The sequence below is a fragment of the Apteryx rowi genome, unplaced genomic scaffold (genome assembly GCF_003343035.1).
Source record: "Apteryx rowi isolate R43461 unplaced genomic scaffold, aptRow1 scaffold_168, whole genome shotgun sequence".
NCBI classification, from domain to species: Eukaryota; Metazoa; Chordata; class Aves; order Apterygiformes; family Apterygidae; genus Apteryx; species Apteryx rowi.
The window spans coordinates 499,937-522,314 of record NW_020447952.1 but is presented as its reverse complement, the minus strand read 5'-3'; the positions used below and the strand labels follow the sequence as shown (position 1 = coordinate 522,314).

The 22,378-nt window shown below is 49.9% G+C and overlaps 1 protein-coding gene across 1 annotated transcript in view; it reads left to right on the top strand.

Annotated features, from left to right (window-relative positions):
- SGSM1 (small G protein signaling modulator 1) overlaps nt 1–20,434 on the top strand; it is a 29,408-nt gene extending 8,974 nt beyond the window's left edge. Inside the window, exons 2-25 of the mRNA XM_026060339.1 lie at nt 425–587; nt 1,374–1,526; nt 2,104–2,171; nt 2,675–2,820; nt 3,328–3,459; nt 4,018–4,142; nt 5,182–5,244; nt 6,207–6,274; nt 6,738–6,901; nt 7,492–7,621; nt 8,767–8,946; nt 10,107–10,245; nt 10,687–10,751; nt 11,157–11,302; nt 11,942–12,070; nt 12,574–12,756; nt 14,699–14,770; nt 15,818–16,402; nt 16,610–16,734; nt 18,231–18,313; nt 18,732–18,841; nt 19,142–19,238; nt 19,663–19,830; nt 20,346–20,434. Of these exons, the coding sequence (XP_025916124.1) occupies nt 425–587; nt 1,374–1,526; nt 2,104–2,171; nt 2,675–2,820; nt 3,328–3,459; nt 4,018–4,142; nt 5,182–5,244; nt 6,207–6,274; nt 6,738–6,901; nt 7,492–7,621; nt 8,767–8,946; nt 10,107–10,245; nt 10,687–10,751; nt 11,157–11,302; nt 11,942–12,070; nt 12,574–12,756; nt 14,699–14,770; nt 15,818–16,402; nt 16,610–16,734; nt 18,231–18,313; nt 18,732–18,841; nt 19,142–19,238; nt 19,663–19,830; nt 20,346–20,434 (3,383 nt within the window). The remainder of the gene's footprint in view (nt 1–424; nt 588–1,373; nt 1,527–2,103; nt 2,172–2,674; nt 2,821–3,327; nt 3,460–4,017; nt 4,143–5,181; nt 5,245–6,206; nt 6,275–6,737; nt 6,902–7,491; nt 7,622–8,766; nt 8,947–10,106; nt 10,246–10,686; nt 10,752–11,156; nt 11,303–11,941; nt 12,071–12,573; nt 12,757–14,698; nt 14,771–15,817; nt 16,403–16,609; nt 16,735–18,230; nt 18,314–18,731; nt 18,842–19,141; nt 19,239–19,662; nt 19,831–20,345) is intronic.
- The last annotated feature ends 1,944 nt before the right edge of the window (nt 20,435–22,378 follow it).

The window sequence follows — 22,378 nt, the reverse complement described above, 5'->3', positions numbered from 1 at the left end:
GAGACCCTGGACCTCCTTTAGCAGGCATAAGTTAACTTTCCTTCAAAATACTTATGTCTTGGCATACGCACAGTTCATGTTCACGTGTGTTAATCTAGTGCTTTTATTCAGACTAGCCAAATTTCTAATAGACTTCACCAAGCTCAATTTGTTGTCTTCCATTTTGCAAAACTGAAATAATACCTCTCTACAGTCAGCAGAGCTGATGGCTCTGCAGGCAGAAAGGCCTGCTGCTTTGGGTCAAATGACATCTGGGCACCTTGACCTTCTATCTGTTTAGGCAGGGGCTGGAACATGGGATTGATTTCCTCTTAGGAAACATTGCTGCAGAGTAATATCATGCATGCAGCAAGGGACAAGCAGTTTGGCGTAAGTGCAGCACAGCTCAGAGTTCTCCTGCAATGCTGACTTTGTTTTGTTGCAGCTGCTGTGGAAGCCTGTGTCTTGTATGGGCTGAAGCGGAGGGCGGCTGGATTCCTGCGCAGTAACAAGATAGCAGCTCTGTTTATGAAGGTGGGCAAGAGCTTTCCTCTGGCAGAGGAGCTTTGCAAGAAGGTGCAAGACCTGGAGCAGCTTATTGAGAATGCGTAAGGCACCAGCATTCCTGTTATCTCACAGGTCGCTTGCGTTTTGGTGTGGGTATGGGTTGCAATGTTCAACTTGAGCCTCTGCAGGGGGGGATTGCTCTTTCAGTGGAGCAGAGTCCTGTCTTGGACTGTTGGTATCTTGAGTGAACTGGCTGCTTCTCTAGGAAGCAACCCTAGCTATTTACTGTGTCCCTTGTCCCATACCTCAGGGACTGCTAAGCATGCCTGCTCCTGAACTGTCACAGTTGATGGATCAATACACTATGTCAACTGGAACCAAATTTGGTTTGCCTCAATGTACAGGGCTTTAACCTGCAGTAATTCAACTGCTGTTTGAAAGTGACTTACTCATCCTTGGACAGGTACCAGGGAGAGGGATGAAGCAACTACCTGAGGGCAGGAATCTTTAAGCTGTCCTAAGATAAGCTTCTTTGCTTAAACTTCTGTCTTCAGGCACCAGTGGAAAAGGTCTGTGGGTTTGAGAACTCTACTGAGGCAGAGACTTCTTCCAGGATGCCTTTATTATTGAAAATAGATTTAGTGAAATCCTTTTCAAATGTAGATTTGGGCCTTCTGGAGCAGGGAATGGACTGGCTGAAGGGAGCAGTCCCCAGAACCCTGTCCCCTGCATGGTTCCCTGGGCATGCCCCAGCCATCACAGTCAGCACCATTGAAAGCCTGACCTTGTGCCCCACAAGGTGCAGTGAGTGTGCTGGTCCTGTGCTCCTGCAGTGCTCAGTGATGTGAGCCAGTGATGATGTTGTCTTCTGCCTTGTGCCTCTAAAGACGAAATCAAGTCCAAGGCATCCCAGAGAACGTGCGCAAAGTGCCGAAGCTGCCCAACCTGTCTCCTCAAGCCATCAAGCACCTCTGGATCCGCACAGCCCTCTTTGAAAAGGTCTTGGATAAAATCGTGCATTACTTAGTTGAAAACAGCAGGTGAGTGCTGGCACAGGCCAACCCTTTGCCCCTCCCAAATTGCTACCAGCAGCCCCCACAGAGTCTACAGCTTCCAATGGTGTTGGAGGTGTTGCTGGCTGAGCTGCAGCCAGGTGGGCCAGAGGGGTCCCTGAATGGGACAGCCCAGCTGTGCCCAGGACAGGGCCTCCAACTGATACTCTGCTGCTGGTACAGTGCTGCTGGGTACAGTACGCTCCCTAAAATAAAGACAAGCATGCTTGTTCTGCTGATGGCTGAGTGTTCAGCATTTGCATCGTCCTTGTCTTTCTCTAGCTTTTGGAGACTGCATGTCAAGGTGTCCTGTCCTGGGGAGGTTTCATCTCCAGCCCTGAGGATGTTTTCTTAAGAGATGGTGATGCTTGCAATGTGCTGCAAGAGGTTTATTCCCCCAGAATTTCACAGCTGGCAGGAACAGCCTGTRATAGGCTTCTTGTCCCCTCACCAAGGAGGGATGCAGAAAAGGGTGTTATTGTGGTTTCAAACCACTGTCTCTATCCCTTTGCACTCCCAAGGGGCTGAAATGCTACAGTGTTCTGCTCTCTTTTATTTCTTCTAGTAAGTACTATGAGAAAGAAGCTCTCCTGATGGATCCTGTGGATGGGCCAATTCTTGCATCTTTATTGGGTAACGCTTTCCTCTTACACGACTTTCATAGCTGACTTTCCAAACCTGTGTTCCCCATTCTGTGATGCCAATGCAATCGCTTTTTAGCGAGAACTCTAGAAAACTTAGTAGCGCTGGACTGCTCCTGGAGCTGTGGAGCGTTTATAAAGAGCAGTGCACCCGGCTGCTGGTGGGAGAATTGAGCCTTCAGGAATACTGACAGGCATAAACCAGTGCTGAAGCCTGGACCTGGAGAGTAGTAAAGTGCTGTAATGCAGGGCTCTGCGTGCATATGGCTAGTCATGTAATGGGTTGGTTGTCTGCTCACTGCCAGGGGTGGCTGAATTTCTCTGAATTCTTAGCTGCTGTTACATAACGCAGCAATGTGTACTGAGCCTGGAGCTTGCTGCTTGCCATCCCACCACCTCTGCTCTGAGATGCTGGGCTCTGTGGATCTTGGAGAAGAGTGTTGTACCGATGACTTCCTAATGCTGACCTTGTCTGCRATTTCCTTCCCTGTGCAGTGGGGCCCTGTGCACTGGAGTACACCAAGATGAAGACAGCTGATCACTTCTGGACAGATCCCTCAGCTGATGAGCTCGTTCAGAGGCACCGGATCCACAGCTCGCACTGTCGCCAGGACTCCCCGACCAAGCGCCCTGCGCTCTGTGTGAGTGGAGACAGATGACTGGGATGGGCAGCCTCCCACAGCACTCCTCCTGGGGTGGATGGGCAGCGCTRTCCAGGGTTTGAAACTTCATCTGTTTGAAAAGAGCTGTTAAGCCCTCTGATGAGAAAAGGTAGAAATGTGCAGTTGTTTGAAGTCTTCAAGCTGGAATAGCTGAAAGCATGGGCTGTGGAGGGTGCAGGCTGGCTGGAGCAGTAGGGGCACTGCATCCTCGARTTTCTGTCCTTTGGGAACAGCATATGTGAATTAAAAGTGAAGGCACTTGAAGCTTCCTCTGTTTATTGCAAACAAAGTGCAGTCCTGGGGCTTTTGTAAGTACAGACTTGAGCTTGGCTAGAGCCCAGAATCCTCTTAGAGGACACAAAGGAAGAGTTCTAACAGTGAATTTCTTAAGTGTGTAAGTGAGGGAAAGAATAAGCTTTCAGGATAAGCTTTTCTAAAGCAGGAGATGTGTGTGCTCAGCTCACATTCATAGCTGATCTCTTCCAGATTCAGAAAAGGCATTCGAGTGGCAGTATGGATGACCGACCATCACTATCTGCCAGGGACTACGTGGAGTCACTGCATCAGAACTCCCGAGCTACACTCCTGTATGGCAAAAACAATGTCCTGGTGCAGCCAGTAAGTACCTGATGGGGCATCTGGGCTTTAAATTCCTGCTCTGCTCCCCTCCAGGTAATTCTGTCCCAAGATGCTCTTTGATGGAGATGGGGACAGGCTCATTTTTAGTCTGGGAGTGCAGCAACTRGACTGCATTTGTTGAGGTCCTGGCAATATGGATCCTCCTCGTGGAATGGAAGATCTCTGCTTCTGTCTGAATACAGACAGGCTCCCTCGTCTGCTTACTGTAATCAAATAAATAAAGCACAACTGCTTACATGGAGCTGCTGATGGCTTGCCTCAGCTAGGCAGCTGCTCTCAGCCTCTTGCCAAGCCAGTGAGGTGTCCTACTAGCTCTGCTGGGAGATTTTGCAGAGTCACCGCAAGTTTCTCACTATCAGTGAGTAGATGGGCTCAGGGCAGCAGGCAGGGCCACGTTACAGTCCAGGACTGTGCTCCAGGRCATGCGTTGGCCTTAGGCAGCATGAGGTGCCTCACTGAGCCTGGGGCCTCTGTGCTTCTGGCATCTTCCAGGCTGCTCTCACCAGCTCACTCTTTTCCTACATTACCTTTCTAAAGCGAGATGACATGGAAGCAATCCCGGGATATCTGTCCCTTCACCAGACTGCCGACATTATGGCACTGAAATGGACTCCCAATCAACTGATGAACGGCTCTGTGGGGGATCTGGACTATGAGAAGAGGTGACTGGCTCTAAGTGCATGCTAACACGGGGCAGAGTGGGGAGGCAAATGACCCTGGAGGTTCAGAGCTTGGATCTGGGATTTGCTGCCCTCAGTGAGGTTTTTCCACTGACTTCACAGAGCAGAACAATCCTCCTGAAGTTTATAACAGAGGGTGGGAGAGGGAAGGAGGCCTGTGGTGATGGGAGATACGAGCTGTGAGAGCTGGTGCGAGAGGCTGTAGTAGAGCCCCCCTCTGCTGGGAAGAGTTCAGCAAGGTAACTGAAGAGGGTGTTTATTCTGAAAGATGCAAAATCAGTTGCTTTATTGCCCTCAGTGATTTCCTGGGGAGAATGCACTCTCTACACGCTACACCGCTTTCACATTTGTACTTGTTATTACTGGTTAATCTGGGGAACTGAAGAGCTTGTAAACAGGGGAGGAGTATCTGCAGCGAGAGAGGAGACATGAACAGTTCCCAAATAACTATACCTCAGTAACAGTGTGTGTGCCATTTCATACTGCTATTTATCAGTGCAGCCTGAAGTTGATCTTATGTGGAGGTATTCAAAGTCTTTCTGGATTTAATGGAGTCCCTGGATTTTTTTTCCTCTAGTAGGGCTGAAGTCTACTTAGGAGAAGTTTACTTGATAGTATGTATTGCGATGCCCCTCCATCTGGGATTGCCATATGTGCTGGGGGTATTTCTCTTGACAGCAGCAATCCTTTTAACAAACTACCGAATCATGCCAGACCCCAATTTGCCTGAAAAACAAAACAAAGCAAACAGAAAATCTCTTTCTCCTAGTAAATGCTCCAGGAAAGCTGTAGCATTTAGGACATAGCATGTTTCTTTGGCCTGGGACAAAAATCTTCAGCAAAACTTGTTTTCAGGTTGTTTATTCTCAATTATAGTTCTTGGGTTTTGTTTTTCTGTGTTCCTTTCATCTTTTCTTTACTCTTGGCTCCTGGGGGCCGTTTCATGATAACTGGTACCCTCCCCCTAAATTGCTATTTTCATCTCTGCGCTACTTTTCTGAGTTCTTGGCTTGGGCATCAGCCTAAGCTCTAAAACTTCCCAGTGTCAAGATGTGACCAAAGAAGAGAGGAGCCAGATGACAAAGTAAGTATAAGTCTCCTAGGAGTGACTCTTACACACTCCTCCCCATCTTTAAYTCTCCCTATGAGCTGTTTTATGATGCCTTTATTTTAAGCATTATTTTTGTAAAGTGACAGATACTGATTCTCAGGATCTGGAAATTTGGGGCTTTTTGCGATGAAATAAAATGTTATTAAATGCTGACACCCTCATAGAGCAGTGCTCTTGCTAAGCTCTCCTCAGAAATGAAACTCTACATGAGGCATCTTTTCTCCTGGAGAGATCCTCTTCCCCCAGCTTCCTCCTGGTGTCTCTCTGTGGCTCTCTGCCCTGTGTTGACCAGCAACACTCCCAGCRTGTTCTAGATTTGCTCTAGAGGTGCCTGTGCTGGGGGGGCGCAGTTCTGAAGCAGAAGCAAATGGAGCCAGATCTATTCTGAGCTTTGAAAAAACACAAATTGTTAGGGTTTATTCCCTCTCCCTTGGATAAAGGAGCTCATCAGAGCAGCAACCCAGGCTCAGACTGCACTACATGTTCTCTTGGGGCTCCAGAGCTGCTTATACCAGGTTCACAAGGGTCTCCTAGCACTGCAGCAGGGCAGGAGTCATTTCCAGGGTGCCTAGAGCAGAGTGCTTGGCTCTTCAGGGCTCTGTGCCCCTCTCTGGGGGGACAGGATGCATGCCAGGATGCATGATCACATTGTCCATGTCGGGGAATGATGCGAGGGTAGAGGAACAGCCTGAGGCAGGTGGGACTAGACATGTTCTGATTGAGTTGTAGTAGAAAGGGGGCAGTAGCTGTTTCTGGAGGGATGTTGTTACTGACTCGGGCTGGCCTTGTGGCAGTCGCTGCTGCTGGGGCCACATCCTTTCTCTACCTCCCCAAGGCATTAGGATAGCTGGGGGCAGGATCTGGAGTGGATGTGAAGAGAAGCAGAGCTACTTGCATCCCTGAAGTTCAGGGCTTTTCCTCTTTCTCTGTTCCAGTGTGTACTGGGATTATGCCATGACTATTCGCCTGGAGGAAATCGTCTATTTGCACTGTCACCAGCAAGGTAAGGCCAGAGTGTGGGGGGCTGCTGGACTGGATGGTGTTGTGTGATGCTTTTATCACACTGACATTTGCATCATTGTATTTTTGGGGTGTGCTCTTACGGGAATGTTTTGATTCAACTACAGGGCAGATGTCCTGAGACCACAGGGCAGAGGTTCTTAGCGCCAAGTTGTTGCTGCTGTGCAACTCCTTCTTGGAAAACCTTTAAACCAGCTCTTGTCTGTGTTTCTTGGCTGGAAAGGGCTTCCTGCAGAGCAATGCTCTGTGGCTTTCAGGGRTGTGATCTCCCAGGCTGGCCTTCTTCAGGGCCCCAGACATGTTATTGACTCAGGGAAGATTCCAAACAAGGAGGAAAATCCTGGTGTTTTGTATACCAGAAAGACAATTGCCCTCTGCATTTTTGGCTACTAATGTTTCCCTCACTTGTGTGTGTATYTTCTCTCTGCTGTTGCTGTTGCTAATAGTAGACAGCGGTGGGACGGTCGTCTTGGTGAGCCAGGATGGGATTCAGAGGCCTCCACTGAGGTTCCCCAAAGGGGGGCACTTACTGCAGTTCCTGTCCTGCCTGGAAAATGGCCTCCTACCCCATGGGCAGCTGGATCCACCTCTCTGGTCGCAGCGGGGCAAGGTAGGCACCTGGGAACTGGACTTGTTCCTGAGGACATGGCATTGTGGGTTCTTGCTGATGTTTCCCTGTGGAGTGTCTCAGAACAGATCTAATGGGGAGGACCCTCTGCCTAGCATTATTGGCTGCTGTATTTTAAATGACAAACCCTCCAAAGTAGGAAGAAAGGGCAGGCTTGAAGTATGGCAGTCTGGTTTAGCTCATGCCCTTGAGGAGCTAAACAYGCACTTCTGGGCTAATCACAAACCATTTGCAATGCATGGCTCTTATGAGAAGAGCACGATCTCCACACCTGTAGGAAGGAAGGAGGTATGGGAGCGCTATCCACAAGGCATGGTAGGTTTAGGTCCAATGGACCTTGTCTTGCCGCATGGATTGTAGCAGCTGTGTGCATAACCAGGGTTATTTATTCTCAACATAAGCAAAAGGTCAGCCCAAAGACTTCCCTGGCTAAGGGAACATGCAAACATCAGCCCATGCTGACAGAGCATGTGCTTTAGTCAGGCAGGAGTTTGGAGAATGAGGTAGCAGCCACACTGCCCTGCAGGTAGGGCATGGGGCAATTTTGTGAAGAGCAAGTTTTATTCACCTAGGGGAAGGTGTTTCCCAAGCTGAGGAAGCGAAGTCCCCAGGGCTCCTCCGAGTCTGCGTCCGACAAGGAAGATGACGAAGCCACAGATTATGTTTTCAGAATAATCTACCCGGGGACACAGTCTGAGTTTGGTAAGTGTGTTGGCAGTGAGTGTTTTGGGTGGGTTATCACTGGGTATATGAAAAGCGCAAGACCCRGCGTGGACAGACATATTGCAAACTGTACTGGGAGGTGGTTCCAGAGAAGAGTTTTGCTTGTAGCAGTACTGCCTTTTATTAAAAATCATGTGTTTTTTACCTTTTGCTTGCTCCTGAATCCTTTGTTTCTGCAGCTGTAGAACCAGATACAGATGCCTGTATGGTTGGAAAAAAAAAATCTTATACATAACCTCAGTAACAATGTTCACTTTGATCATGTTCTTGGGCATTCCTCCTCCTTCAAGGAAGCAGGTATCCATGGATGGGATCAGTTTTCATCATTAGAAGCCTCTGGGTCTGATTTTGCTCTTGCTATCACCAGGCCAACTAGGCAAGCACTCTACTAAATCCAGCTCTGTTCCTTCTGCCTTGCTCCTGCAGCACAAAGAGGTGGTAGCAGAACCCTTCTCTGTGTACTACCAAGCTTGACCCACATATCTTTCCTCCCTAGCTCACAGGGCAAGGGAGGTGATCCTGCCTGACTCACAGACCAGAAATCTCTCTTAATATCTAGTTCTGAATGATCTGAACAACGTGTTTGACTACATCCCTGTCTCCGCTCTTGGGATACCAAGAACACTTTTACARTGGTCCCTCTGGAAACATTGTAGATGGTTTTTATAAGAGGAGAAACCAAGAGTGTAATGGAAGCCTGCTGGAGTGCTTTTAAAAAGCTATGAAATTTGATCAAAAATCTGTTCCTACACTTTTGAGGCTAGAAGGGGCCTCACGTCTCCTCTGACTCCTTCATAACATCAGTAAAAATTATTCTTAGTTCCCCCTGCCTTTAGCTGAGTAACACAATTAAGTGAGTCAGAAAAAATCTGACTGAGGCTAAAATAGCTGATCGAGATGGTCCTTTCTGTAGCTTCCTTTTGATCTACTCCATAAAATTCCATGCTGGAGGCCAAATTTTCTGTTAAATGAATTGTTTAATCTCGTCAGCTGGCGTCACTGAGGTCTGTGTGGTGCCTGTGGATGTTCCCAGGAGGGGGATGGAACTGCATCRGTTCTTTCTTTACATATTATTTCTTCCTCCATTCATTTGTGCCTTTGTCCTGTCTCTGTGTCTTCTTTAGTTACCATTAATGGTAATTTTCATACATTCCTTGCTTCTGTGATCTCCGTCACTGCTGGGAGAGGAAAGRTCCTGAGGACTCCAGCTGCAAGCAAGATGGTGGTGATCCCCAAATGGTCTCTGAGTCTCCTCACTGCGACCCGACCTCCCCTTGCCACTTTGGGGGCCATTCGGCATCAGTGTAATACAGCTGTCATTTGTGTTTGGTACAACTGCTCGCTTGTGCTGTCATTTGACAATTCCTGCAGCAAGGTGTCCCTTGTCAATGCTGACCATAAAAGACCTATCAGCACCTGCTCAGGCTGAGGCAGAGGGAAGAGGCTTGAGTAAGAATATTCCAATCTTTTTCCTGCCAATATCAGCACTTATTCAATGTCACAGGCAGGGAGAGCTGGTGAGCCTCACAGAGTAAGCCCTCTCCCAGCTGGAAGCTTGAATTTCTACCATGATTTGATTTYCGGTGAGGAACAAATAGGATTATTCTTCCCTAATCTTTGTCTGCATCCCACAGTTCACCACCATCATGATGCCCCTGTCCTAGGGAGGCCCAAGACTAAAGGGCCTTTCCAGGTCAGAAGAGCAAGCAAGCTGTACAGGGGTGAGGGTAGGGGGATTCAATGTCTCAGGGCTGTCTCCTCACCTTGCACTATCTCTGCACCTGGCAGGCAGAGTTTGCAGGGCAGTACCTTGGCCTTGCATTTAAAAAGCAAAATCTGAGGCCTTTGCAATAGAGCTTCTGAGTTTAAGCAGGGATTTAGCAAATGACAACATGAAGAGCTGCTTGTTTCTGCTGTCCCTCTCAACTGCTTCATCAAACTCTTTCCCCCGCCGCCGGTCTTGTGACTTGGATGCTCCTCTCTTTCTCTAAGGCTCGTATGGGATCCGGATGTTTGAAAGATGGGGCCTTTTTTCTTCCAGTGATCCATTCTTCCTGGGACAAAGTTTCATCAGGTTATTGCTTCTCTTTATGCTGGAGCCTGTTGCAGCCCCTTGTCTCGAGTCTCTCTGGGTTGGGTGTTCGTTTTCTGCCTGGGTTGGCACTTGGTGGTTCAGGATGAGCTTGCTGAAGGCACTGGACTTAAATAGCAGACGGTGCTCTCTTGCTCTCTCTCATCAGTGTTCTTTGTTTTCCTTCCTTTCTCCTGAGCTCATCAGTGCTGGTGCTGTGATCACCTGGCATGGGTCCTGCCTGGTTATTGGAGTCTCCTTGGGAAGACTGTGGGATGCTGCATTCACTAATCAAAATTTGCCTTTCTGTTGGCCTCCTGTGGCCCACCTGACTCCAGGGGCAGTGCCAAGACAGTAGCTGATGCTCCTCTCTCTCTCTCTGCCCTCTTGCAGTGCCCCAGGACCTGATGGACACGCAGGGTGGTGGCCTGCCTCCCATGTGGCAACCTAGCACCCGCAAGTCCTCCTGTTCCTCTTGCTCTCAGAGCGGCTCCTCTGACGGTGGGCCATCCAATGGCTGCAGCCACGAAAGGTATCTCTAATGCTGCACTGATAAACGCAGATAAAATAGAACAAGGGTTGAAAGCCCAGCTGAGTTTGGTGGAGGGCTGAACTAGTGCAGTTATGGTGCAAGTTGTGTCTCCAGCCTTACACTCAACTCAATTGTCCAGGGACTATTCGCAGTTGTGCTGGCTGTGGGCAGCCTATGGGATGTATCCGGGGTGAAGTAAGGATTGTCTCCTGGTCTGGGATGTCTTGACTGATCCCAAGCTGAGCAGAGGTACAGGACAGGTGATGCTTCGGCACCTGCCAGCCCGGCTTCTCGGTGGGACCCCGTGCAGCAGGTTGACTTGCTCTCTTGCCTTTTCAGGTATCTGTGAAGGCAAAGCTGGAACAGTCAGATCAGAGCAGAGGCCGAGAGCATGCATGGGAGCATATCCTCTCCTCACATCTCATATGTTTTTATTGGCAGAGCCCCGCTGAAACTCCTGTGTGACAATATGAAGTACCAGATCCTCTCCCGAGCTTTCTATGGATGTGAGTACTTGTCTTCCCCATGATGCCTCTTGAGATGTGTGATGGGCCAGGGGTAAGTCCTGGGCTCAGGACTAGGAGCGGTGCTAAGGCAGCAGGGTAGTGGCCAAGGGCACTGGATCAAGTCTGTTGTATGCAGGGCCACACCTAGACATGTTCAGGATTGGGAGCAGACATTCAGGCTCTGATCCTCAGACTTCGGCCCGGTGAGCAGTGATGCTGATGGTATAAGACAACAAAATACTGGCCTGTCCCGGTAGACTCCCTGCTTTGCTGGTTAGGCTGGATGTGGCTTCAGAGGCTGTCCTTTGGGGACCAGATGCACCAGAGCTCTTTTCTGCACTTCCTCTTGTATTTCCTGTGACCCCCTGAGTGCTCCAGGTGAATGTTTGCTTCTGCTTGATGCAGGGCTGGCCTACTGCAGACACCTGTCCACAGTGCGAACCCACCTATCTGCATTGGTTAACCACAACATTGTGTCTCCTGATGTGCCCTGCAATGCTAGCTCGGGACTGACTGTGGACATATGGCAGAGATACCTGCAGGACAGCACGGTAGGGCTGGCACTCTCAGGACATGCCAGTTCTGGTGGGCGTGGGGAGTCCAGGACAGGGTCACTAAAGTGCTTGTGGCACAATGAAGTAAAGCAAATTATTCAAGATCTTCCCCAAAGAAGAGAAGTCATACAACTTGCCCCAGGCTGCACAGGGCTCCTAATCCTTGACACGCAGGAGCCAGGGAATGAAGGCTGCTGTCTGTCTTCAGCACTCTCTTATTTTGGCCTGGTGTGCGGCAGTGTCCGTGGTGCTGCCCTGAGTACTGTGCTCTGGTCACTTGAGCAGGACAGTGCAAGAGCTGTGCCTGGTGCTGCAGCCCTGACATGCTGCTGGAGCACAGAGGCACAGCAGTGACCTTAGATAACTTTGGTGAGCCACTTTCCAGCTGTAATGAGCCAGTATTTCCCAAAATGTCTATCTGTGGGGCCTCTGGCTGTACTTAGGCCAAAGTGGAGACCTGAGAGAGCATCTGTAGCTCTATAGGAATGGGCAGCGAGTTTGTGGGTGTTCAGTGTCTCAGCAGTACTCTGGTGCTGAAAGCTGTTGTGGCCAAGCTGGGGTTGCCCTTGTGTCTGCCAGCCAAGGGGCTCCAAGTCCTGTCTGTGTCTGCGCAGTGATGCAGAGTTCTCCCCACAGAGTTATGAGGACCAAGAGCTGCTGCGGCTGATCTACTATGGTGGGATCCAGCATGAGATCAGGAAGGCTGTCTGGCCCTTCCTTTTGGGCCACTATCAGTTTGGAATGACGGAGGCAGAAAGGAAAGAGGTCTGTATGGGTGTACAGCGCGCTCAGCAACCTGGTGCATTGCATTTGTGTGCCCTGAAAGTTTCTTAGCTCTAAGCATCCATATACCAGAGTCCACACTGAACCCACAGGCCATTGTGTTCCCATGGTACTGGGGCCATAGACAGAAGATGGGAGAAAGATCCAGATGGTCAGGAAGTGATAGGACCAGGCTTGAAGTTCCTATGTGCAGCTGCCAGTTGCTCAGCTTCAGAGTGCCCTGTTCCTGTCTGGAACTCCTTCAGGTAGGAAGGAGGTAGATTATCATTTTCCAACCTAATTTTTGCAAGGCTTCCTGGGTCAGACTCTCTGATTGGCAGAGAGAGCAGGTCAGACCAGGTGATTTATGTCCCATCTAGCCATAGTTAATGCAAGCATGCACTTAACTCATCCCTGCAGGGCTGTTTTGGGGGTCGAGGAAGTGCTGGTTTCTGGGCTATTCCAGGGGCAGCTGCTCAGAGACCCACTGTCTCCAAATGCTGCAGGCTGATGACCAGATCCGCACCTGCTACGAGCATACCATGGCAGAGTGGCTGGGCTGCGAGGCCATCGTCCGGCAGAGGGAGAAGGAGTCGCACGCAGCAGCTCTGGCCAAGTGCTCTTCTGGGGCAAGTCTAGATTCCCACATTCAGAGGATGATGCACAGAGATTCAACTATCAGCAACGAGGTAAGGAAGTAGGGGACTTGGGAAGGGCCATTGCCACCCAGACACCATTTCAGCCTGTGCTACAGGAAGGGATGGAGAGAGTTCTTCAGCCTTGCTCACCTTCCTCCCCTTATCTCTGCCTGCATCTGGGCCCTAGGCCTCATTGCTCACTGTAATCCATGCGAGTTAGGATAGGAGCTTTCTCACCTGTTTCATTTGTCTGCACAGGCCTGTGTACACCTTGCCATCATGTGGCAGACCTGGGACAGACTCGGGCCCCAGGCACCTGGCTCCATGGGATTGGGTTATGGTGGTGTAGTGAGGAGACAGATCCACAGCCCAAACCCAAGTGTGTGGAGGGAAGAGCCTCTGAAAGGAAAACAATCTTGGGAACAGAGTCCAGTGATTGTTTCCATGTGGATTTTGTTCTTGGAGAAGAATGACTGGGCAGGATGGGCTGCGAAGGGACTGGTGACGTGCCGGCCGTGCTCTCCCAGCAGCCAGAGGAGAGCAGCATGGCGAAGGGCAGGAGGAGCCCTGTGTAATGGGATGAGCAATACCAGGACCTCTGACCTTGTGCTCGCCCACGGGAGACAAACACAGGTCAGGCCAGAAAGGGCCCGGTGGGTGCAGCACTCTGAGCTTTGTGCCTACCCCATGGAAGCTTCATCTGGCTTCCTCTTGGGAGCTGATGTGGGTATTTCTGGAAAGAGATGAGGTTAGCTCCAACCACGTGGGCTACATGTGTGTATACAGAGAGTGAGAGATGCAGGGAAGGCAAACCAGAGCCAGGATCTGTTTGCAAGACCTGAGGTGACACAGCTCTCATGGGTGAGAAGCAGAAGYGGGCTGTTCAGTCGGCACTGCTGTAGCTCTGTGAATCTTTCTCATCTCTGCAGTGTCTCCTCTGTCGTTCTTTTTCTGTATCTGTCTGCCCTGTTCCAGGGACATGTGCTGACAGGGGAGCTGACAGAGTTAATACATGCAAAGTTTCACCCTTTACCCATTTTAAAACCTGAAATTTCCTGTTATAAAATGCTCCCATGGAAATGGAGGAAAATTATCGCCCTTCCTCTCTCCATCATAGCCTTTCCCAGCAAACACCCACAATATTAGGGTGGGGACAACTACTGCTGTCATTCTGAAAGTGTTGTGTTTTCTTAAAACTCTATTGTTTCTGTGTGACGTAATTGCAACGCTCCGTATATCTGGATTTGCGTGTAGTGTGAGCAGCTGCAGGCTATGGCACAGCAATATGCCTTGCACAGGGGTGGCTTGGATAAAGGGAGGACTCACTCCAAAAGGAAGGCTCACTGCTCAGAGGGAATCCACAAGACAAGGCGCTGAGCTGGTTGTTGCAAAGCGCAGTGCTTTCTTCTGTGTTTCAGCTGGAAGACTGAAAATGGTGCCATTGACTTTTAGACACTCTTGACTGAGACTGGCTTGAAGCATCAATATTTGTCTTTTAATAATAGGAAAAAGCATTAGTATGCTTAGAGGGATTGTTTTATAGCCTGTGACTTCATCGTTTGTGTAAACTAAGATCGTGTGAGTCTCGTTGCTGCCAAATTAGGACAGGGACTAGTAGAAACTTGCACTCCAGGGAGACAGCTTGACCTCTCTGAAGGCCAGAAGAAAGCAGTTCATTTCAGAACCAAACCTACAGTGTTTGAACAACTGAACTGGCCTGGGACTTTGTTTTTTATCATCTTCTCCAGCAGTAAATGTCAGTTGCTCTCTGAGACAGGGTGCTGGGCTGTGTGACAAATCTGCACAGCAGAGTTCATGTGAAGTGAATGTGTTCTGTGGATCAAATCTGAGAATTTATTGCATGCATTTTCCATTCATTCTTTACATGCAGATGTGCCCACCTCTGTTAGTGTGGCTTCAACCTCTCCCCGGTTCCAGCACCGGAATGCTATGCTTTTTGCCTTTTCACTGGCCTTTTTGCTCTCTCTTGCAGTCTTCCCAAAGCTGCAGCTCTGGCCGACAGAATCACGCCCGGCTGCAGAGCGACTCCAGCTCCAGCACGCAGGTAAAAGGCAGTGCTTTGTAACCTCTTGCCCAGTCACACGCTGGCCCCTCGACAGCCTAAGGCTCCCTCCCCCAGCTTGGGTTGATCCCTAGTCTATAGCCATAATGATTTCTGGCAAACCTAAGCCATATTCAGGGGAGCTCAGTGACTTGCGGACCTGCCTCTGGAGCCACTGAGGTCAGAACTGTGTGCTGCTTGGCCGTGTTTAATATTCACCAACCTGCTCTGCCCGGACTCAGTGAAAGACGTACCCCCATGTGGCCTTCACACTTGAGGGCCCCTGGCTGCTCCATGTGTTACAACCATGTGTTTAACCAATGTGTTTAAATGACATTCTGCCCACTATATTATGCTGAGTAGAGCATAGTTTTTTGGAGCAGGGACTGTGGGCTGTGGTTTGTGGAAATGATCAAACACTGACCTGCATATCAAAGTGGGGGAGCCTAAAGGCTGGGGACTTCTTCAGAATTGGCCCTTCACTGTGTCCAGAAACTCCTCTGAGAGTGTGGTTAAAGTGGGACAGAGGAGCTAGGTGTTCTGGTTGAGGTCAACTTCCACTGCAGTGAAGATGTGGAGCCACAGCCGAGCGCAGCACTAGTAAGTTAAAATGTCTGAGTCCTCTGAGCTTCTTTCTACTGGTTGCCTGTATGAGACCTGCACAAACCATGACTGTCAGAGGGCCTGGCCCAGCCCAGGGCTGCCAGCTGCAGTGAGCGATCCCTGGACTTGCATGTAAACATGTTGTGTGCTGCGCTGTTGCTCAAGCATCAACGTGCCCAATGTTCCTATGGGACTTGTGGGTCACTGGGTGCTGGTCAGCATCCCATTTTGGGGCTGGAGTGCTAACCAGAAACAAGAGCTACTTGCTGCTTACTTGGCTGTCAATATATTTGTGTGTGTGTAGGGAAATGCCCTCCTACATACAGTCCTCTTCAGAGCAGAGCTTGCTCCCTGCTGCCATTGGGAGCGTGGGCATTACATCCCCAAGAACTGCTGAGTGCAGAGGACTTGCCTGCTCTTATGGGGCTCTCTGCTTATGCTGTGCAGGTGTTCGAATCAGTTGATGAAGTGGAACAGACTGAAGCAGATGCTCAACTGGAAGATGGCAAACAAAGCAAGATTTCCAATGGGACAGTTCCCAACGGCATGTATTCCCCTGACTCTGGCCATCCCTCTTCCCAGAACTTCTCCATCACATCAGGATTCTCAGAACGCAGCTTCAGCAATGAAGACAGCGCCCTGGAAACCAACAAATCCTCAGCCAGTTCCCAGGGAAAGGCCGGCGGGTCTGATGTGCCAGCCCCACAGAACTCGCACAGTGCTCTGCAGGAGGACAAGCTACAGGGCCAAGACAGCCTGGAAGGTGAATTTGCCACCAGTGGAGGCATGGACTTTGTTCGAATGGGTGAGAACTCAGCAGGAGTGCTGCAGGATCGCGATGCTGTGGCTCTGACTGTGGTAGAGAGCTGGGCAGACAGCGAAGCTGAAAAGCAAAGCTTGGTGGAGAGTGAAGATAACCTCTCTGAGGAGCCAGAGATGGAGAGTTTGTATCCGCAGCTGGATTCGCTGGCTGTAGCTGATCTGGCTAACAATGAAGCGTCCCCTGTCTCCCTGACGGGTGTTACCTACTCTGTAAGTATCTGCTTGTGATGTTCACTGACTAGGTTTCTTTGTGGGTGTCTCACTGTTTACCTGCCTTTGCCCTGTGTTAGTCCTGCAGTACGTGCACAGTGGCTCTGCACCTTCCACCCAAGCTCTGCCCTGTTGCTCCTTTGCCCTTGCAACATTCCTGTTGGTTTTTATTTGAAAATAAATCAACTTTGCTTTTGTTTTGGGCAGCCAGAGCTGCTGGACATGTACACTGTGAACCTGCACCGCATTGAGAAGGATGTGCAGCGCTGTGACCGCAACTACTGGTACTTCACCCCTGCCAACCTGGAGAAACTCCGCAACATCATGTGCAGGTGGGAACTGCGTGGGGCCAGGATGAGGGCCTGCGCAGTCATCCCTGCAGACAGGGTCTGTCCAGGAACAGGCTCCAGACAGTGGTTGTTGATTTCCCAGAATTCACCTCTTAATTTTTCCAACAATCCTAATGCACCTTTCACTCAGTTTGAGACTGGAGCTTGAGACTCTTTGCTTTAGTTACTGAGTTTTGCCTCCTTTACTTCTTCCCCAACACCCCTTCATCATCACTAGAGCTGGTGGTCACACAGGGCTCCAGGGGCCTCACGGTTACCAGGCTGAGGAGTCCCACAGTTCTGCCTTGTGCTAGGAACTGCTTACCCTGCGACTCTGCCGTGTGTTGGAGTTGTGAGCCAAAGCAGAGGGCTCCCTGTCTTGCTGGCAAGCTCCCTGGGGCTGCCTATGCCTGCTGCCTCACAGTGTTAGCATCGCAGCCCAACTGCTTTTTGGAATATGCCTGGAAAATATGTTGTAATGAGGGCTGGCCTGCAGAGCTCTAGTGCTAATGAGAAAGCGTCTGAAAGAGATAGCCTCGTGGTTMGTGCCTAAAAAAGAACCCAGGAGACAGGAATACCTGGGTAGGCTTATGATTTTTTTTTTTTTTTAATTAGTTCCTCTGACTAAGAAGTTTCTGTGTGACATTTACAGACCCAGCCATCTCCAGCTCAGCCACTGTAGCTGCTTCAGACGCAGTGAAAGCTAAAACTTGATTACTCATATTGCAAATACGAGGAGAAACAGCTATTTTATTAAAGCTGTCACTTTATCTGACAGTCAGAGTCTGAGATCTCTGCTGAGATGAGACCTGCAGTACAGCAGATTTTGGAAGACCAGTGGGCAGGATGGAAAAGATTGTTCCTTGTGCCAGCAGTGCATCTGAGTCCTTTCTGAACACATTTTGACTTGCTACCAAATATGGGAAGATATCTCTGCAGGGCTGATTGCTCTCTAGGACACTGAGTCCAGGGGAGCAAAAGCAGGCAATACTGTGCAGAGACAGGCTTTCTGCTAGCCGAGAGGATGAATCAAGGGGGAAGGATGAGGATGAGAGCTGAATTAACAAACTCTGTCAGTCTCTGTCCTTTGACAAACCACCCCACCACGCTGTGCTTTCTGATTTCACTTTTTCCTGCACTGATCTCCCTGGAATGGCCATTGCATGGCGTTGATCTAGGGCTGCGCCGTGCATGGCTTACCTGAAAGTCCTCCAAAGAACTTAATAGTTTACAGCCTGGCTGTAGACACATGGGGCATAGGCACAACAGAGTAAAGAGGTCTGATTTGCCCTGCCTGCTGTCGTGTGCTGATGGCAGCATGTACAGAGTGCCAGCATACGAGGAGCGAAGACAGGACATGTGCAAGCAGGTGACAAGGCAGGCTGGGTCACTCATGCGCGGGCAGACTGGCTGAGCCCACGTGTGCGAGGCAGGTGTAGTGGCTTAGCTCTGCTGCATGGGAAGGGTTCATGGGCCGCCTTTCCTGCTCTCTCACACAGCTACATCTGGCAGCACATTGAGATCGGCTATGTGCAGGGGATGTGTGACCTGCTAGCCCCTCTCCTGGTCATCCTGGATGACGGTGAGTGGGTGGCTCTGCTCAGTTTTCCTGGTACCTTGGTGGGACTATGTGGGGAGGATTTGCTGGGTGAGTTYATCTTTGCAGCAGGAGGGTCCCGTGCTCAGAGGTGTGGAGCAGCTAATGGCAGGATCCTATTTGTCCTTTCTGCTGTCTGACTTCCAGTAGCCCAAACTGGGGACAGTATGTGTTCTGTACCCTGCCATGGTGGGACTGTGAGACGCCTTTCGCAGTGTGAGCTGTGGCCTGTGTCTCCAAGGCCAGTCCCTGCTGTGCGGACAGTGGAGGCACTTTCCTCTGTGTGTGCGAAACGCAGAGGGATATTCTGTTGCTCCTGGATGGCTGGATATAGTGATGCATGAGTATAGGTACAGCGACGTCTGTCCAGCAGAGCAGTGACACTCTCTTTTTACCTGTGCAGAGGCTCTGGCTTTCAGCTGTTTCACTGAGCTTATGAAAAGGATGAATCAGAACTTCCCCCATGGAGGAGCCATGGACACCCACTTCGCTAACATGAGATCTCTGATCCAGGTAGGTGGGTCCTGGCACAGGGACGGCAGCCTCTCAGACCAGCAAGAGAAAGCTGTTCTTGGGCAGGGGAGCCTCAGTAGGAGGTGCTGAGGGGAGTTTTCCGTCATGGGAAGCAGGAGGAGAGCAGGGAGGTTGTAAAGACAGCCTGGAAGTAATGTGTGACAGGGTTGCAAAGGAGGGAGAAGCTGGGTGAAAGATGGTGTGCATGGAAGGAGAGCAGTGGGAACAGAGGGAAGGAAATAGAGGAATGGCTGGTGCCTCCAATGTGCACTGATGATTTTCCTTTGCTTTTCTTGGCAGATTCTAGACTCTGAGCTATTTGAGCTGATGCACCAGAATGGGGATTACACTCATTTCTACTTCTGCTACCGATGGTTTCTCCTGGACTTCAAGAGAGGTGTGTGCAGGGAGGGAGACAGTCGAGACCAGCAAATGGGAAGGGAAGGCTAGGTCTGCTGTGCTTCCACCTTTCTAAACATGTTTTGACTCTGCAATTTCAGTTGTTTGGACTTAATTTTTTGCTGTGTGTTCCTGTTCTGCTTTTCTCTGGTAGATTTGTGGCTGATTTTTTTTGTCTAGACAGACCCTGTTTCCCCAGAACTGGTGCTGAATCTCTACCAGATTTGTGTCCTGAAGTCTGACCTGCTGCAGGCCAGAATATTTGTCTCTACAGATGACTTATTTCTTCCAATTGGAACTGGCTCTTGTGGGAAGAAACTGCCTAGCTTTTCTTCCCAGAGTTGCTGTGAACTCTGTGAATCGGGATGGTTGCAAGCCATTGCCTGGTTTAGTAACTGCTGGGCTTTTTCCTTTGTTCACAGAACTGGTGTATGATGATGTCTTTGCTGTCTGGGAGACCATCTGGGCAGCCGCACATGTTTCCTCTGCACACTATGTGCTCTTCATAGCCCTGGCTTTGGTGGAAATGTACCGGGACATCATCTTGGAGAACAACATGGATTTTACAGACATCATCAAGTTTTTCAATGGTACAGCTTTTGTTCTGTTGGGCTGAATTTGTGGCAGCTCCTCAGATGTAACCTGCAAATGTCTGTGATGAGGTTACATGGCTGACTATGTCAGTAAATGTTTAAAATTAACAGAGCAGCGTTTGGTTGTGAGGCGCTGATATTTGGAACGTGATGCTAAAGGGCAAGGCTCTGAGGGGTCATATGGTGCTTGGGGAAAGCCAGCCTGCCATCCTAGGCAGCAGCCTACTTTATGTTGCTTAAACACCTACTGTGCTTAACACGAGCTGTGAGCGTAGGCTATGATTCCTGCTGGCACTAACCATCCAGAGATGAGTTGGTTAATAACGGCCCTTCCGAGTCAGATGTCTCTAGAGGGGACTGTGCCTGGGGACTCGGACACAAATTGGCAGCTTCAGCTGCTGTCTGAAACTCATCTGTGAAACGGACAGCTATGAGGCTCGGGGGGACTCCTCTGGAGAGGCTGGGCTGCCCTGCTCGAGGCTCTTCATGGGTTCCTTCTGTCTGTATTCCAGAAATGGCTGAGCGGCACAACACCAAGCAGATCCTGAAGCTGGCTCGGGACCTTGTGTATAAAGTCCAGACTCTGATTGAGAACAAATGAAGGACCTGGGGAAGATGAGGCATCCAGATGAAGAGCTGGGACTCCCCTTCGATGCTTCCTCCCCCTCTCCTTTTTCTTGAAGTGCCAGACCCGTGGAAATGAGGTAGCTGGACACGTATTGCTTTCTAAAGTGGAAGTACCCTTAGCTCTCAAAATGCTGTGTTCAGTGTTAGGTCAGGGAGCCCCGGCTCTATTCTTCTCAGCATTCTTCAGTGACTTAACCAAAGATCTGTACAATTGCATTTTATCGTTAAAGACTTGCTTTGGAAGCAGAACCCAGGCAGTCACTTCCTTGCCTTGCTGCAATAGAAGTGCAGCCTGTGTGGTTACCACCGCAACTGCAAAAGCAGTTGCCAGCATCCCAGGTCAGAGCTTGGGGTCTGGGAGAGCAGTGCTGCCAGCCCTCCTTGGGGCTGACTTGGGCTCTACAGCCTTTGTTGCAAGGAAATAAAGCTGCTTCCTTTGACAGCAGTTACTCTGTGGCACAGGGAGCCCAGCCAGCCGTGCAAGCCCAGGCAAGACAGGGACGCTCTCAGTACTCTTTTTCTTACTAGCATTATGAGGTTCTACCAGTAACAGAGAGGGACTTTGGTCACAGAAGTTCCTCTTCTTTTGACGTTGCCCCTTGGTGCATAGCATCCCCTTTAAATTTTTTTAGGAGTCTGTTCTCCCTCTGGGGTTTTTTGCATTTTTTGTTACTATAGTATTTGAGCACACAGAGTTTCAGCTCTGGATGGGTTTTCAGAAGAGCTCTGAATTCAGCATCGGATTTCTACTTCAAAATCCAGCCTCTGTAATGGGCTCTGAGCACTAGAAAATCTGGTCCTAACCTCTTCTGGGAACTCTAGACTTGAGGTTTTCATACCTGCCTTACTCTAGCTGCTTGCATTAGGAGTCTGGTCTCCCTGTCGTTCCTGCAACCCGTGGTGGGGGAAAGCTCCTTGGAAGGCAAGTCAAAGCTCCCGACTTAAGTGGCTGTTCTGACTTTCCCTCTGAAGGTGCCTGTCTCTTCCTCTAGTCATTGCAATGACCAGCTGCCTAAAGCCAGACAGTGCAAACAATCCCCGTAGTGCCTGCAGGTTTTGTGTGTGCTTATGGGGCTGGCTGCAAAGCCTTCGAAGTCCACTGAAAGTCTCCGGTCAGGCCTTTGTGGGCTGCTTTCGTGTTATGCCTGTGAGGAAGGAAATAGCCCAAGGTCCCCGAGTGGTCTTTGCTTTTGGAAGATGCATGGCAGCGGCTCTGCAGCGTTGCAGCCCCTGGAGCACGCTGCATGAAGTGCCTCTCCAGCACTGCCAGAGTGAGAGCTGAGTTTTGTGTCACGCTGAGGCTGGGGTACGGAGGGTTTGGATTCATTTTTCAACTCAGGTAAAAACAAAAAAGGAAAAGGAGAGGTGTAGGTTGTTGGTAAGTCCAGATCAGTCAGGGAGGGCTTTCTCATGGCCACAGGAGATTGCCGTGATCGTGTGCTGCTAGCAGCAGGGAAGATGCTTTGTTGTAGCTCTCTATAAGGGTACTTTCTCTCAAATTTTGCTGCAAAAATCTGTGTTCTGCCACTTGAAGTGTGTGATGTGTGTGCTCCCCTCCTTCCCTCTGCAAGGTAAGCCCTGCTTTTCTCTTGCTGGTGGAGTGTTGCTCATCAGAAGGGAAGAGGGGCCCTTCCCTTCTTCCGTGGAACATCAGTCTGTGCTGACTGTATTTTGTGTTTAGTTGTGGCATGTGTCAGATGTTGCTTGTAGAAAAAAGAAAGATATAAAGCTACAGAGGAGAAAACTGCTGCTCCAGAAAAGTCCTGTAGAGTCTGGTAAAGCAGTCTGCAGTATCTGAGCAAATCAGTCTTTCTGCAGTGCTGGGGTACAGAGGGGGTTATCGCTACAAAAACAGGGAAGGGTGATGCATACTGAACCCTGTGGGTGAGAGGACTGCAGCAGGGGGTGAGAGTAATGG